The 18,437-nt window shown below is 44.0% G+C and overlaps 1 protein-coding gene across 1 annotated transcript in view; it reads right to left on the bottom strand.

The window, feature by feature from the left end:
• CYP19A1 (cytochrome P450 family 19 subfamily A member 1) overlaps positions 1-18,437 on the bottom strand; it is a 190,290-nt gene that overhangs the window by 113,835 nt on the left and 58,018 nt on the right. Inside the window, exon 4 of the mRNA XM_086958293.1 lies at positions 9,058-9,234. Within this exon, the coding sequence (XP_086814419.1) occupies positions 9,058-9,234 (177 nt within the window). The remainder of the gene's footprint in view (positions 1-9,057; positions 9,235-18,437) is intronic.

Genomic DNA, 18,437 nt, shown 5'->3' with positions numbered 1-18,437 from the left:
ACAAAATTACAGAAAAAACTCCAGCGCATCCAAAACGCGTCAGCGAGACTCATATTAGACATCCTGCGCCAAGATCACATCACCGGACATCTAAAAGACCTCCACTGGCTTCCCGTCAACAAGAGAGTCACTTTCTGCCTTCTCACCCATGCACACAAGGCCCTCTACAACCAAGGACCCGAATGCCTCAACACTCGACTGTCCTTCTACAAACCCACCCGCCAACTAAGATCGTCCAATCAAGCCCTCGCCGCAGTCCCGCGCATCCGAAAATCCACCTTGGGTGGCAGATCCTTCTCCTTCCTGGCGGCCAAGACCTGGAACTCACTCCCCACCCACCTCCGCCTTACTCAGAACCACATCTCCTTCAGAAAAGAACTGAAAACCTGGCTATTCGACAATTAATGAACCCCCTCCTCTAGCGCCTTGAGACCCTCTGGGTGAGTAGCGCGCTATACAAATGCCCGAACTTGAACTTGAACTTGTGGAATTCAAGAATAGAGGCGGAGGCTCTGAGGTGGAGTGAGTGGCCATTCCATTCTTTAGAAGCAATGTTAGCAAACGTCTGATCTGGTTCTGTGTATGCATGGGATGATTGTGAATAGGAGTTCAGTTGAGCAGAGGTGTCAGCCTGTGGTAGGTGGAAGAAGATGCAACCATTCAGGTAGGAGTGGCCAAAGTTGTGCAGTGCTTTGAACGTGTTTTGAGGAGTTTGAAATTAGCGCATTTGAGTATAGGGAGCCAGGGAAGCTCCTGAGGTGTGGTGTGATGTGAGTTCTGTGTGGGAGGTTGAGTCTGACCACCACATTCTGGATGGTTTGTAGTCCTCTAGTGAGCTGCTCTGTGAGCTCAAAGTAGAAGGTGTCCCCAGAGTCCAACTTACTGGTGACTAGGGCTGAGTAACAGTTGTTCTAGTATTGCCTGGGAGCCATTTAAAGATCTTCTTCTGCTTCTTCAGGGTGTAGAAGCAAGATGCAGTGACAGCATTGACTTGTGTATGTGAAAGTATCCAGGTAAAGCCTTGTAAAGCCCTGACCAGCAACAACTTCTCCTCTGTTCGCAATTGAGGATTCTGAGAACTCAAACAGGTCTAGTTCCTAAGATATCATGTTGTACTAATGCTTTTGATCCCAAAACCAACAGCTTCAGTAGGACCTCAACAATGATGGATCCAATTTTGACAGTTGTTCACAAGGCTCAGTCTTGGACCTTTCCCACTGAAGGATTTTTCTTCTATTTCAGAGACAAAGGACCCAATTTAGAGTTTAGTGGATGGAATACTCTGTGACTATCATGATTTGCTGTGACAATGGACACAATGAATAAGCTGTTTCATGTAAATGATTAAGACATATGGTCAAAGGACAAAAGCTAGGCTATAATTTTAGAAAAGTAAAACTTGTTCCAACTAGGAAATGTGCACATGCACTACAATTCCCAGCATTCTTGAATCACAGCTATCTTGGGTGAGTCCTAGCATAATAGACCATGTCTTCTTTCGCGAGCTCAGGACTGAATATCACTGCCTCAGAGTAGATGTTCTTTGTTGAGTTCTCTTGCGATGTGAACAATCATGCCCTGGTTTGAAGACCTCCACTTCTGTGACAAGAGAATGAGTGGAGAATCAATTATCAGCAAAATCCTCGGGGTAAGAGATCAATACGCAATTGAGCAGAAAGAATCCCTTGGAAAGCTCGCGATATTCCATTGGTAAGACCAACTGTCTACAGATTCCAGTAGGAGTGAATTAAAAGGAACAGACATTTTTCTTTGATATTTTAATCAGAGTTCATGGAAAAGTGTGAGTTCATTTCAAAACTCAGAATGTGACTAAAAACAACATATACTCTGGAAGTGAAACTGTTAAGGAACGTATGTGAAATCTATCTGCAATAAAGAAATCTTGAGAAAAGATAAAGTTTGCAAATGAAAGAAGAACTTTGATGAGAACAATTAAAGTGGTGAGACATTTGCAAAACCAACAGAACTAATACTCTATATAGCGTGCCTTAGACTATGGGCCTTATTACTACTAAAGCGATCTATGGGACCACCGTAGTTGTGGTGGCGGTCCAACCACTGCCACACTGCAGGACCAGCCACAGTATTATAAGTATGGTGGTCAGACTGCCACTTAACTGCTGCTACCGCCACAGAACTAGCATCCTGCAGCGATCTGGGAGCAGTCCGAGGCCAAAATATGCTGGCAGTGTGGTCTGGCCCTGCCTGCCAGACCACAAAGTTCAGTTGAAATTTTCATATCAGCACCAAGATGCCTTTTACATGAATCATAAATGAATGTTGCTGTGACGACAGTAAGAAGCGCTCCTTATTGCCTTCTGATATCATGATCAAAGCAACTTCATATAGCGCTTGAGGCGCGTATCAACACTAGCAACATCGTTAATAACTGCATCTGCTGGGAAAGTATCATGACTGCAATGCAAACCTATATTTTATGAAAGTTATTGAAACCCCTTCATTTCAGGATTCAGTGGTGGTTCTGTTCTGTCTTTTACATCCCCTCATTGCCCCATTGGCATACAGTGCTGGGTTATCACATTCTTATTGGTCCCTATCTTCTAGCTACAACTACAGTGAAATGAGTTCTCTCAACATAACTTTAGTCTGTCACGACTTCAGTCAATAGAACGTTTTCCTATTGAAAAAGATTCCTTTCAAGACGCAACTCAAAGGCCTTTTTCTGAGTGGGTTGGAATAAAGGTGGTTATTACTGAACTTAGTACACATTGTTAACCTTGCTAGTGGAGCCTTTGCCGGGTGGGTGCACTGGATAGTTACTCTTAGGATAAATGAGATATGACATGAGTAATGAGGCAAATCTGGATAATTCAAGAGGTGCAGGGCTTTCTGCAAAACGATGAATTACAATCCATGTTCAAATGTAAAATGTTCACAAGGATCTGTGTTTTCCCAAACCATTAGAATCATGGCCTACAAGAGGCTTAGCTATGGGTTTGCACAACAAAATACCTTCAGTGCCCTACTTTTCTTTTCTGTTGTTCCCCTTTTAAGTTTGTCACGGGTCTGACTTGCAAGAGACCCTTAACTCTAATGACTGGTGGTGCGCCACCCCCCTTTCACCCTGCGCCTTGTCTCCACAGCCGCAGACTGATACATGGCACAAGGAAGACGGAGACACCGAGACTGAGTGGCCCACCGGGGTGAATGTGTACGGCTCCTTTAAGGCCGAATGTGGTGATTGCGGAGCCACGCCCCCAGTGACGTCAAAAGCAGGAAGCACCGGATCGAGGGCGGACAGCGTTTCCCTGGCGGAGGACATCGAGGCGGAGAGTAGCGCGGAGCAAGAACGAGGAAGAGAAGCAGACGTGAACGACAAGCCGGGAGGCCAACGGTTGGACGCTTCGCCCTGCCACGCACCCACGGGAGGAGCGTGGCTAAGAGAGGTACGGGGCCGGGTCGCGGGTTGGGTTGGGAGGCGGAGACAGCCCCCTGTGTGAAACTCCCCGCAAGTGAAACCCTTTCCTGAGCACGAGCACCCTCTAGCACGCCCGTTTGTAACCTGAGCACTTCACCAGGGTTCGTCTTCCCTCACTCCCGGTCCTTGGTGTTACTCCCAGAGTGCAGGCAGTAATTCGCCTTCTCTTCATTTCCTTTCTTTTTGGTACCACGTGGGAACCTCGAGCTGAGACGCATCAAGAAGAGGACTTCCACGACCAGAAGGCACCACGACAGTCAGAGTTATCTAAAGACTAGAGACTTCTTTCGGATTACATGAAGAAAACGTATATCACAATAAAACCCTCCTTGAAACCTTTACTTAAAGCCCCCGTGTTTCTCTTTGAGCCGGCAACCCCAGCACCGGTGGTCGAACCTCCTAGTACTTCAGAGCCCCTGGGACAACTGGTGTCAGAAGTGTGATCCCCTTCACCATCCATCTGTGAGAACAAGATGGAGACCCTAATCGACCACCTCATCAAGGGACAGGAAAAGCTAGAGTGGGCGGTGGAGAACCAGCTGTCCATTGCCCAGGCGGACAGAGAACTGTTTACTAAAACCATGACAGCCCACGTGGAGGGCCTTAAGTCTATACCCCTGCCCCCCGTCCAACAAGCTGCCACTGGCGAGGGGCGGATACACACTCCCCACCCATCAGGGATGGCCCTTCAAAAATATGTACCCGGTGAGGATCCTGACGCTTTCCTGGTGAATTTTGAGAGGGCGGCTCGGGCCATGAGCTGGCCTGAAGAAAAATGGCCGTTCTTTCTCGCTCCCCTCCTTACCGCAGAGGCGCAGTCAGCATACCAAGCAGCGAATCCCCTGGGGACAACCCCGTATGCGACAATTAAAATGGTCATACTGGATCATCTAGGGCTGGATCAGGAGGCTTATAGAGTCCGCATCAGAAAAGAGAAAGGGGTTCCTGGGGAAAACCCTAAAACACTGTTCTTCAGGTTGAAAATGGCAGCTGATAAATGGCTGCGCCCAGATGTATGTACTAAGGAAGAGATACTGAACAAAATCTACGTAGAGCAGTTCATGGAGGCGTTACCCTATGCGACCCAGCGCTGGCTGAAACAGCACGTGGGCCTGACAGTAGAACAAGCCATAGAAATGGCATCTCAATATGCAAGGGCCCAGCCTAAGGCCATTCCGTGGGAGCCTGAAAAGACATCCAAAGTTGCTCCTGTCACCAAAACCGACAAGAGGCCGAAACCAGTACCCGAGGCACCCAGGCCGTTCAAACCGACCGGAATAATGGCTCCGATGACAAAAGGTCCACAGTGCTTCGACTGTGGCGAGTGGGGCCACATCGCCAGGATGTGTCCCAAAAGAAAGAGCCATGAGGAACCCATGGAAGTCGGGTATCTGCCCCGGACTGTGATGTATTCCGCCGAAATGGGCAGCACGTTTTACGTGAGTATAAGGATGAATGGGTACCAACTAAAAGCATTGTTAGACTCAGGGTGCAGGCAATCCGTTGTACAGTCAAGGTTCGTTACTCCTGGCCAGATGAACCACAATAGTCCCGTGTACATTAGATGTGTCCATGGGGACGTGAAGCCCTACCCCGTGGCCTCAATCTCCATTACACCGCAAGATAGAGACCCCTGTACTGTTAACGTGGGGGTGGTTGATTCTCTGCCTGAAGACATGATCCTGGGGACCGACAATCCAGAGTTCCTGTCCCTCTTTAGGGAACACCTTTCCAAATCAAGGCATAGGGCGACTATTCCATCTTACCTCTACCAAGAACCCTGGGTTATTGATCGTAGTTTTAGATTCGCTCAGGCTGAGGATAGAACCCTATTCCACGCCTGGGAATCCGCCCATAAATCTGACATCCCAAAGATTCCCTAGGTTCTTGATCAAAAACGACTTGTTGTATAGACAAGCCAACCCGGAAGCTGAGTTGCAACTGTTGGTTCCCCAATCTTTTAGGGAACAAGTGTTATTCTTTGCACATGCCCACTTGATGGCCGGACATGCCGGCAAGGAAAAAAAACACCGACTGCATCCTAAGGAACTTCTATTGGCCGGGGATTTACAAGGATGTTCAAGATTTCTGTGCACGGTGCGAGGTGTGCCAACGAAGAAACACACAGCGTCCTCCGGCTGCTCCACTACAACGGATGCCCATAATTGGGATCCCATTCGAGCGAGTGGGCATGGACCTGATAGGACCCCTACCTAAGACTGAGAGAGGCTTTCTATATGCTTTGGTGATCGTAGATTACGCCACCCGATTCGTCGAAGCATTTCCATTGAGGAATACTACCACAGCCTCCATTGCTGAAAAATTCGTGGAACTATTCACACGGGTAGGCTTCCCTAAAGAAGTGTTGACAGATCAGGGAACCCCGTTCACCTCTAAATTAATGAAGGAAGTGTGCGCCTCGCTGGATATAAAACGCTTGAAGACCTCAGTGTATCATCCACAAACCGATGGGTTGGTGGAGAGGTACAACCAGACTCTGAAGCAAACCCTAAAGAAAATGCTGACGGCGGAAGGGCCCACCTGGGATCGACTCCTACCTATTGCCCTATATGTGATAAGAGCCCAGAAGCAAAGTAGCCTAGGATGCTCATCGTTCGAGCTTCTATACGGTAGGCTGCCCCGGAGTCTCCTGGACATCACTAAAGAGATGTGGGAAAACGAGATGTCCCAGGAGCAGAAATCCATGTTGGAGTACACCACTCAGCTCAGAACCAGACTAGGTAAATTAAGAGAACTCGCCTATACCTCTATGGAGCACCAACAGGAGAGGTACAAGAAATCCTATGACAAGGGCAAGAGACTAAGAACCATGGAGGTGGGAAAATGGGCTCTCGTGCTATTACCTTCCATCAGTCATAAGATCAAGAACGAGTGGCAAGGCCCCTATCAGATTACTGAAAAGATTGGAAACACCACCTATAGACTCCGGTTAACCCCTACCAAGTCTCAAATTTACCATATCAACCTCTTGAAGGAGTGGTTGGGGCCCCTACCCCGGACGGGACAATTTGTAGGGCAGATGGATGCCCGACATACCTCCACTCTGGAACAGTTGGTCGTGAACCCAGAGCTTTCTCCCAAGGAAAGGCAAGATTTGACCGAGACCCTAACCCCGTACGCTGATGTGTTTTCCGACTTGCCTGGAAGAACGGAATTAGCGGAACACTGCATCGAAACACGTCCTGGAGAAGTAGTAAAGCAACGTCCCTATCGAATACCTGCAGCAAGGAAAGAAACAGTACGAAAAGAAGTCCAGGACATGCTCGAATTGGGCGTCATACGCCCTTCACAGAGTCATTGGTCGTCCCCGATTGTTCTGATTCCAAAACCAGACGGTACCAAAAGATTTTGTATGGACTTTAGGGCCTTAAATGCAGTCTCGCAATTTGATACCTATCCAATCCCTAGGGTCGATGACTTGATCGAAAAAATTGGAGACGCCAAATACATTACCACCATTGACCTCACAAAGGGGTATTGGCAGGTCCCCCTTCGTGAGGAGGATAGAAAGAAAACAGCTTTTGTATCGGACGAAGGAGCCTTTGAGTTCACCGTTCTGCCGTTCGGCTTACATGGCGCTCCAGCTACGTTTCAGCGCCTGATGAACAAAATCCTGCACCCCTTTTCTCACTTCAGTTCAGCCTACCTGGATGACATAGTCATATACAGTCAGAATTGGGAGGAACATCTACGGCACTTACAAACCATTCTGTCAGCCCTTCGAACAGCAGGACTCCACATCAATGCGAGAAAATCGCGGGCAGCTTTTCAGAGCGTGAAATACCTAGGCTAGGGAACCATCGCTCCACAGAGCGAGAAGGTAAGAGCGATAGCAGCAGTTCCGTTCCCCAGTACTAAAAGAGATCTTCGAGCCTTTCTTGGCCTGGTGGGTTATTATCGGCGCTTTATTCCAGGCTTTGCAGAGCTGGCAGCTCCCTTGACCGATTTGCTCCGCAAAGACACCAAAGCTAAAGAATTTAGTAACCCCACGACAGAGGCCTTACATGCATTCCACCTTCTGAAATCCACAATGACAACTGCTCCTGTCTTGATTTCACCGGACCATAGCAAACCCTTCCTGTTGTCCACGGACGCTTCCAATCAGGGGATAGGAGCTGTGCTATCTCAAATCAAAGAGGGCGTAGAACATCCGATCCTATATGTCAGTAGGAAATTGTTCCCCAGGGAGTGTCGATACTCCACCATCGAAAAGGAGGCCTTAGCCATAAAATGGGCAGTCGAAAAGTTAAGGTACTACCTGGAGGGCAAACCCTTCGTTCTCCATACTGATCACGCTCCCCTGAAGTGGATACACCAAAATAGTAGTCACAACCCCAGGGTGTTACGATGGTTTCTGTCCTTACAGCCATATTCATTCACGGTACACCATCGTAAAGGAAAGGACAATGCAAATGCAGACTTTTTGTCCCGTGTATTCCCTCTCCCCGATCGGGAGAAGCCAGGGGGGGAGGTGTGTCACGGGTCTGACTTGCAAGAGACCCTTAACTCTAATGACTGGTGGTGCGCCACCCCCCTTTCACCCTGCGCCTTGTCTCCACAGCCGCAGACTGATACATGGCACAAGGAAGACGGAGACACCGAGACTGAGTGGCCCACCGGGGTGAATGTGTACGGCTCCTTTAAGGCCGAATGTGGTGATTGCGGAGCCACGCCCCCAGTGACGTCAAAAGCAGGAAGCACCGGATCGAGGGCGGACAGCGTTTCCCTGGCGGAGGACATCGAGGCGGAGAGTAGCGCGGAGCGAGAACGAGGAAGAGAAGCAGACGTGAACGACAAGCCGGGAGGCCAACGGTTGGACGCTTCGCCCTGCCACGCACCCACGGGAGGAGCGTGGCTAAGAGAGGTACGGGGCCGGGTCGCGGGTTGGGTTGGGAGGCGGAGACAGCCCCCTGTGTGAAACTCCCCGCAAGTGAAACCCTTTCCTGAGCACGAGCACCCTGTAGCACGCCCGTTTGTAACCTGAGCACTTCACCAGGGTTCGTCTTCCCTCACTCCCGGTCCTTGGTGTTACTCCCAGAGTGCAGGCAGTAATTCGCCTTCTCTTCATTTCCTTTCTTTTTGGTACCACGTGGGAACCTCGAGCTGAGACGGATCAAGAAGAGGACTTCCACGACCAGAAGGCACCACGACAGTCAGAGTTATCTAAAGACTAGAGACTTCTTTCGGATTACATGAAGAAAACGTATATTACAATAAAACCCTCCTTGAAACCTTTACTTAAAGCCCCCGTGTTTCTCTTTGAGCCGGCAACCCCAGCACCGGTGGTCGAACCTCCTAGTACTTCAGAGCCCCTGGGACAAAGTTCAAGTAAAAGTTTATTAGAATAACAAAGGTGTCATTACAGAAAAAGAAATGAGACATATTATCATCAAGAAAGCAAGGTATTGCAAGCTACAGTTTGCTTTTTACTATATATACCCTATTCCTTTATTCACACCTGCGAATCCTTTAGGCACGCCTTTCAACACTTTGCTAACAAAAAGAACCTACTCAGTACTTTGGTTATTAAAAACAATAAATAGCATTTGATTATTTAAAAAACATACTTTACTTACCATTTAAAGGAATTCTGAGAAAAAGGTTGTTTGAGGTGTCCAGCATGATGAGTCGCATAAGTGTCAACACGTTCACATTTCCATTGTCAGTGGTCACTTCCTGCAGTCTTCTTAGGTAGGTTAGTGTTGATTTAATGCACAGTTCTGTTGTTTGCACAAGTCCGGGGCCAGAGAGTGCTAAAAGTGTGGTTGAAATAGGTAGCACGTTAGATTTGAACTGACTGCTCACACGTTTACTCACATATGTTGTTAAGGAATAATCTTTTTCACGCATAAATCCTTTACAAAAATGTATCATGCAACTTTTTACGCCTGATCAGCATAGGTTAATGATCTATCTTGGCAAAGCATTAGCATGCATACAAATAAGACAACACACGTGTTTAGAAATGGCATTTAAAAAAAAATCTCACAGGAATTATAATATTATTTAACGAACACAATGCTAGAACTACTAAAGATTGCCTAACACTGTCAATCATGCAATACATGATGACGATGCATTCTTGCTTGTGACAAAAAAGTAAGTCAAACAAGAAATTCTTTATTATATTTACTTTATTTATTAAGTAGGTGTGTGTAGCGTGTACAAATCCCAAGAGCGTTTTACATTGAACACTGTGCAGGGTATCAAGTATCATAAGTGATGATATTATTAATGCGAAATAAGGATCTAGAACATTAAAGGACAAGAATGAAGTTCACATGATCAAGCGAGGTGTTGCAAATCCATCCTTATACCTACATTACTGCCCAATTTCTGTATACATTTATCTACAATATTGACTTATGTATGTGAAAAAGGAGCGATTAAAAATGACAGCAGAAACTAGAAGATGATTAAGAAGTTAGGGCATAAGGAATACATTTTCCAAACTTTGGGAGAAAAGACAAAAAAAGATACAGAGAATGTTCCTGTTAAAAATAAGGGTCTCAACTTGAGTCAGAACTGTGAAGTTGACAGGAGCCATCTGAGATGTCAAGCTTTTTGTTAGATAGTGGAAGTTATCAAACTGTGGGAGTTTGTACACTAAACAGACCAGTTTCCTGGTAGCTTTGCCATCAAATGGGAGCCAGCTGTAGAGAACCATTACATGGGTAGTGTGATAGAAGCAAATTAAACCAAAGATGGGTTGCAGGTGAATTTTAGGAATGCCAAAGACGATGGAATTTTGATATTTTACATTTGGATAGGACTAAATCTTAAACTTCTTTTAGGTGAAGTAGAATCCGTCATTGACAAATTACAACCTAACAAAGCACCTGGTTTAGATAAGTTACCCGGGGATCTCTTTCGGATGTAACCGAAAATCTGAGGTCCGTATCTGTGTGCCCTGTTTAATGCCATCCTAAAGGGTATGGATCCCCCGGATACTTGGCGTGGGGCCAAGATAGTCCCCATGCATAAAAAAGGTTGCCCTCTCCTACCGTCTAATTAAAGGCCTATTAGCCTAATAGACACTACCCAAAACTTATGGGACGGGTTATTTTAGAAAGAATTAAAGGCTGGATAGAGGTGATGGAGATCCTTAGTCCATATCAGGCATGCTTCAGGTCGAGTACATCAACCATCGACCAGATATTTAGACTTCAGGTCTTATACTGGAAGACGGTGAGTGTAGAAGGTGGCAGCCTCTACCTCATCTTCGTCGACCTGAGGTCTGCCTTCGATTTAGTTCCTAGAGAAAAACTGTGGAAAGTACTGTGTGATCTTGGGATCCCACCGTACCTTTTGGATGTTTTAGTGAGGCTGCACAGGGAGACCTATGCCCAAGTTAGGTGCGGGAAACATGGGGAATTATCAGCACGTTTTCCGATGAAGCAGGGGGTTCGCCAGGGGTGCGTCCTGGCCCGACTTTATTTTGTCTTTATATCAACGGGTTTATTGATCATTTACTTGGTGTTAAAGACAGCAATGCTCTAAGGTTAGTCTCGGGGAGGGTGCGGGCGTTGATGTTCGCGTACTACACTTTGTTGCTGTCCAAAACATCAACAGGCATACAACGCATTCTAGATGGCTTCGCTGACTTTTGTATCTTGAGAGGCTTGGAGATTAACTTAACTAAAACCAAATTCATGATCTTGAACCCCCCCAGGACCACTTGTCCGAACCCATTGTTAGAGGGCACTCCCCTGGAGAGAGTGAAGACTTTCGAGTATCTGGGTATCACTCTAACAGAACAGCTGGAGTGGGATACCCAACTGGCCAAGGCAAGCCTAAAGTTAACCCAAACAGCAGGGGGGATAATGAAAATGCACAGACTGGCTAAGTTTAAGCCAGCCGCCCCTATTAACGAAATCTATAAAGCGCAGGCCAGGGGGCCACCCTCTATGGAGCTGAATTGTGGGGACACTGCAGGCCCTCTAACCTTATGAAAATAGAGCATTCTTTCATGAGGAATTTAGTGGTACTCCCCCCAGCACACCCTTAGTTCCCCTCCGCATGGATCTAGGGCTGCTACCCATTGACGAAGAGATTGGTCTAAGGCCCCTCATGTATTGGCGAAGGCTATGGGCAACACCAGAGCTGTCTTGTTAAAGAGACGAACTCAGGTAGGTTTTGCCTATCCTGAGTAATAAGAAAATCCCTTGGCTTGGCTACATAAGGGCTCTTAGCACCAGAATAGAGAGGCAGGAACTCTGGGAAGCACCGGATACATTATGCCCACTAACAACTTAGGTAGATCTGGCGCAACATTATAGGCATCATAACCTGACAATCCTCCATGTAAGTTCTACTTCTGGCCACCTGACAATTGAGTTTGTACAAGTGAAGGCCGAATACAAAAAAGAAGAGTTCCTAGATTTGATCTATCCTCTCCAGGCTAGGAAACTTTACATTCAATTTAGATTGGGGACTCTTCCACTTATGTCGTTCACTAGCAAATGGGATAATGCAAAGAATGGAGAATGCCCTGCGTGTAAATATAAGACAGAGTCTGAAATTCATGTGTTTTTACTCTGCCCTGCATATCTTTTATCCCGTAAATGATGGATAACTCCAATCTGTAGAAACCTAGGATTTAGACACTGTTCTCAAGCCTTTAGGATTCTAAAGCACGATACCCACCCCCATATTGTTTTTGCTGTCTCGCGCTTCCTGAATGGATGTGGCACAAGCAAAGGAGCCTTCTAAAATAATTGTGTGCAGAGCCCTATGTTTGCCTGGCTGTTAAAGAAATTCTTGAAGGCACATATAATGTGGTTATATGTAATACCTATTAACTTAGTTTTTAACATCCATAACTTTCAATGAATTTTGAAGTTGTTTTATTTGATTCCAGGAATGGTTAAACCACATTTTTAAATTGTAAAGAGTGTAGAATACATGATTGTATTGCATTATTTTATGCTATTTATTAACTTGTTGGTCTTTTTTTATGTTTATTTTTTTAATTTTATTTTATGATTGTATTAATGTACTTTTATGGCCCAAGGTGGCCGAAATAAAGTTATCGAATCAAATCGAATAAAAAGTTAGGGCAAAATAAGCAAGAAAGGGGAAAATGTACAAGCATAGTTCAGGGGGACCTAATCTTAGAGGATAGAGGTCTATGGCGATAAAGACAGAAAAAGATGACTGAGAAGCAAATGTTTTCGCTGTTGTTTGAAGGAAGTTAAAGATGGACATGTGTGAATTGTATAAGGAATACATTTTCCAAACTTTGGGAGAAAAGACAAAAAGGATACAGAGCATGTTCCTGTTAAAAATAAGGTTCTCAACTTGAGTCAGAACTGTGAAGTTGACAGGAGCCATCTGAGATGTCAAGCTTCTTGTTAGATAGTGGAAGTGATCAAACTGTGGGAGTTTGTATACTAAACAGGCCGGTTTACTGGTAGCTTTGCCATCAAATGGGACCCAGCTGTAGAGGAACATTACATGGGTAGTGTGGTAGAAGCAATTTAAGCCAAAGATGGGTTGCAGGTGAATTTTAGGAATGCCAAAGACGATAGAAGTTTGATATTTTACATTTGGATAGGACTAAATCTTAAACTTCTTTTAGTTCATGTTCCACTAGGAAAGCTTGAATCCCACAGATTAGTAAGAGTTAGTGATTGGCATTTCTGGTCATGTTGTTTGTATGTTTTTGAAGATTAGGTTGGTGTTTGAGAATGTATGTGATTGATTTGGAGCTCTAATTAATGGCCAAGATGCAGACAAGAATATTTACTTAGTTCAACCAGTCTTGAAAGTTCGGTAGAAAAAAGTATGATTAGAATTTAGTAGGTGATGAGCGGCTATCCAAGATTGAATGTTATTTAGGATTTTTTGTTCAAATGCCGCTAATCAGTGGTAAAGGGCTTGAACCGCCCCAAACATGGTAACATTATCCTAAACATGAATGGTACATTTAAATTACTTGTAAGGACCTAGCAAATGGACTACCTTTGGCCAAACAGGGTCTGTAAATTAAATGCTAATGGTGGGCTGCAGCACATATTGTACCACACTCTAAAGTAGCACTGTAAAACATGTCTCATGCCCGCCACTACAACCTGTAGGGCAGTTATTAACTGCCATTTGGACCTGGCTAAACAAACATTTGCCCAGCCACAAACCTTCCTTTTTAAAACATATAGGTCACCCCTAAGGTAGGCCCCAAAGGCTTACAGTAATGCATGTAATATAAAAAGCAGGACATTAAGTTTTACATGTCCTGATAGTGAAAAACTCCTAAAGTAGTTTTTGCACTATGACAAGGCTATTTCTCCCTCGGACTAACACTGGTTTACATTATTACACCTACTAAGTGATAACTTCTATTTGGTAACAGTTAGAGAAATGACGTTTACACTCAAATGAATTGTAATTTAAAATAATTTTCGATGGTGAAGTCGTATTTTAAGTTGCAATTTTTAAAAATGCCATTATTAGACAATTGGTATTTTTCTGCCCAAACAAACACTGTGTTCTTGCTAGTGTCTTGGGTCACATACCTGTGAATGACTTTGCTGTTTTGGGTTGTGTATTGCATACAGTGAAAAAACGAAGCCAAATTTGTGAGGGGAGAGGATCTTCCTGACAGGACAGCTGGGGAGGAGATTTACCCTGTCCTGATTACATTTCAAAGAGTCCTTCCTGCAAGCACACATAAAATAACATGACACAGGCCTGCCCTTGTCCTTGTCACTCCATACAGGACCAGGGGAAGGGAAAGAAGTGAACAGAACCAGTCTTGGGATTGGCCAGGAATTCCCCCACACAATAAAAGACACTACATATAAAACTGGAACCCTCAGCACCTTTCATCAGAACACTCTTGGACCTGTTCCTGAGGTCCTGTTGCCCTTGGCTTTGTCTTACTGGACTTGTACTAACATTCTGGAAAACCTGGGACTTCAAGACCTCCAGGGCATGAGGACAAATCAGCCAAGACGATCTTCCCAAGGCACATTGCCGTTGAGTGGTAGAAACAGGTCTCCCCACTCAGAGCTTCTCCACACCAGCAGATCTATTCCAATGGAACTTTGTCGAGAATGTATACAGCCTTGTGGAGCCCTCATCGGACAAATCTCAGAACATGCCCCATTGGAGGATTTCAAGCTCTATAAAAGAGACTATGTCTGAAGGAAAACGTCCTGACTGGGCGAAGGTATCAAAAGTACCCAGCTGGCGAAAGGATTTCCCTAGGTGCAAAATTAGAATTTCTCCTGCTTGAAGCTTTTAATGCCAACATCAAAGGTTTCACCAGGTTTTCGTCCAACGCCTATCTGACATGTGGATCCCTTTTCCTATGAAGCATGCAGCCTGACCCCGCTAAAGGCTTTTGACTTCCAGAAAAAAGAATTAGGGTCTGATTTTGATTTCAGTGGACGGTTTACTCTGTCACAACGGTGATGGATATCCTGTCCGCCAAAATATAAATCCCATTGGATATAGTGGAATTTATATTTCACTGTTTTGACGGAGTAACCCATGCACCGAAACCTAAATCAGGACCTAAATGCCTACTTTAATTTTTGGCAGATGGCCTCGTTTCTCCACCAGGGGAATGGAGTAAATTACTCAGTTGCCCTGATGGAGATGCCAACTGAAAATTTTTGAAATGAAGGCCAAGCAGGTGGTAATTTCAAAAATACTGGCAGGAATTGCTGTCACAGTGGTTCCTGTCAATGCTTTTTGCGGTTTGGTACAGGGCTCCGTCAACATGAAAGAGCCTTGCATCAAAATGTTTCTTTTATATTTTCAAAAAGAAAATCCAAAAGTGGGACTTTATTTTCCAATATAAAAAAAAGAATGCCCTCTCACCATGGGAGTCATCGCCCATTGCAAGGGGCAACTAGTGTTTTTTACTGTCCCTGGAGATTGGTGGAGAGTGAAACACACCTATATGTTTACCCATCTGTACTTAGAAGACCACTGTGTTGGCAGGGAGGGAAAACAGTCACAATTGCAATGAAGTTCCCTCTCTGCCAACTTATAAATTAGGTCCTAAGTCCCAGAGTAAAACATTTGACCGTGTCAATTCCAGTTGGTATTTCCAACCCGCACTACATCGTGGTTGGCCTGATATTGTGCCTGGGTCCTGGCCTAACAAGACTATGACTACCATTGCCTATAGCGCTTTTTTACCACAATGGTATAATTTTCACATGAATTTATTCTCCATTTCTATAAATTGGAGTGGGATTTTAATTGTGTTCTGTATTTTACTTTTTAACTTGTTCGGTACTTCTAAATGCTTTACACATTTTATTAAGTTTAACTTGTCTGCTCCGTGCCATAGCTGCCAAGGATTGAGCTCAGATTTAAATTCCTGAAACCTTTAACTGGACCTATCAAGATAGTAGCCTTATTGCCTGTGGTTGACTATCATCCACCCCAACTAATTACTACAATCTCACAAGAAGTGGCGTGACTACACAGGGGGAAATAGGGGAAGGGAGATGAAGAGAAAAGAGTCACTTCATAAGCATCTTTTCCCACTCACCTCAGGAAAATGGGCTGGTGGAAAACATGTGGCAAAGACCTTTGATCTGCAGTGGACTGACCGGTAACCCCCATAATCCCATATAACAAGGTAACATTAATCTAAATATACTTGTGTATACCAGGATACAATGTCTTAAGAGCATCAGTAGAATTACTTATTAGGGTACGGAAAAATAAAGGTCATGACTAGCTACTAGCCAACCAGTATATAGTCCTAGAACTACATATCAATTAAAATAGTAGAGAAGCCGGGAATCATGAAGACTTGGAGTGGTTGCAGTTGCAGAAATTCTAGAGTGGCATAAAGAAAGGCCAGTATGTGTGGAAGAAATGATAAACCAAACAAGCATTTGCAATGTAATAGGTCTCGCATTAGGAAAGTTTGAGCTATTGGTTTTGTAAAAAACTAATTTTTTATTTATGTGTTGGTTTTGAAAGTAGCGAAATTAATAGCTTTGTCATTTACAATGCCAATAGTTTTAACTTTCGCAAATATGACACCTATAGCATTTGTAATGTAATATGTGTTGCATTTACGTGACTTAGATGTATTGATATTACAAATAACAATGGCTTTTAATTTTTTTAAATAATTAATACTTAAATAAAAGTTATTGTAATTTATAATGGCAATAGCTTAAACTTTTGTAAATTACTTTTATGAAGATTATGTTCAGTGTATTTTATTGTGACGAAAATCCAAGAACAGAAGTGAACTATTAACATCTTTTTGTGACATTTGTAATAAAGCTTGAAACAGTGAGAGAGCATATTGGAATCAGTTGTTGTTGAATGGTTGCACAGATTGATGCTGTGGTGGCGCTGAGTGATGTGGTGGCGACGAGTGACACTGTAGCGTTCAGTGATGCTGTGGTAGCGCATAGTGATGTTGTGGTGCCCCTGAGTGATGCTGTGGTGGTGATTAGTGATGCTGTGGTGATGCAATAGATAGATAGAGTGAGGGCGATAGATAGATAGATAGATAGATAGATAGATAGATAGATAGATAGATAGATAGATAGATAGATAGATAGATAGATAGATAGACAGATACACAGACAGATACACAGATAGATAGAGGGCAATAGATAGATAGATAGATAGATAGATAGATAGATAGATAGATAGATAGATAGATAGATAGATAGATAGATAGATAGATAGATAGATAGATAGATAGATAGATAGATAGATAGAGGGCGGTAGATAGATAGATAGATAGAGGGCGATAGATAGATAGATAGATAGATAGATAGATAGATAGATAGATAGATAGATAGATAGATAGATAGATAGATAGATAGATAGATAGATAGATAGATAGATAGATAGATAGATAGATAGATAGATAGATAGATAGATAGATAGATAGATAGAGGGCGGTAGATAGATAGATAGATAGATAGATAGATAGAGGGAGATAGATAGATAGATAGATAGATGGATAGATAGATAGATAGATAGATAGATAGATAGATAGATAGATAGATAGATAGATAGATAGATAGATAGATAGATAGATAGATAGATAGATAGATAGATAGATAGATAGATAGATAGATAGATAGATAGATAGATAGATAGATAGATTGATAGATAGATAGATAGATAGATAGATAGCAATAACAGAATGAAGAGATCTTTCCATTTTATATTTTATTGCCGTTTTCTACAACGCAGACATGGTGCCAATGAGAAGCTGGCAGCGCAGGTGATACAGAAACCCTGCAGGAATTGTGCTAAATGTACACACAACCAGGGGCGGATTGGCAATGCAGGCATTCGGGCATCGGCCGAAGGGCCGGTATCTCCGTGCCCTCTGTGGGCCATTTATTTTCTCCCCTTTCCCAGCCGCACAGTGAAGCTGCATTAATTTCTCTGTCTCTGTGATCTCTGTGGACTAGGAAAGGGGAGAAAAAAAAAGTCCCACAGAGGGCACGGAGACAGAGAAATGAATGCAGCTTCACTGTGCAGTGATTATCCGCTGTGGCTTCTCCTTCACCCCCTGCCCAGCAAAGCAATCAGGCTGAGGGTGGCTGGGGAGGGGGTGATTGCAAAAATCGGCCTCCCTGGGGGCCAGGTGTTGCTTAGGCCTTTGAGCCATTTTCACCTCGGCCCCCCTGGGGCCCACGCAGCACATAAACAGTGTTAGGTTTTTTTTGTTTTTAATTTAATGCGATTTTATATAGCGCGAACTTTACCAGAAGGTTTCAGAGCGCTTTATATAAGAATCAGTTGCGAAACATAAGGATTTAGGATTACATTTGTTACATAAAAGATACAAGCAGAAAAAATTACAAATGTACAAGATGTAAAGTCACACAAGGAAGAGATAAAAACAGAAAGAAAAATTGCAAATGTACAAGTAGTAAAGTCACTCAAGGAAGAGAAACAAATTGATATACTCTAAGAGTCACATAGGAATGGTAGAGAGTACAAAGGTCTA

This window comes from Lissotriton vulgaris, chromosome 2_1, assembly GCF_964263255.1.
Source record: "Lissotriton vulgaris chromosome 2_1, aLisVul1.2, whole genome shotgun sequence".
NCBI classification, from domain to species: domain Eukaryota; kingdom Metazoa; phylum Chordata; class Amphibia; order Caudata; family Salamandridae; genus Lissotriton; species Lissotriton vulgaris.
This window is presented reverse-complemented; position numbering and strand designations above follow the sequence as displayed.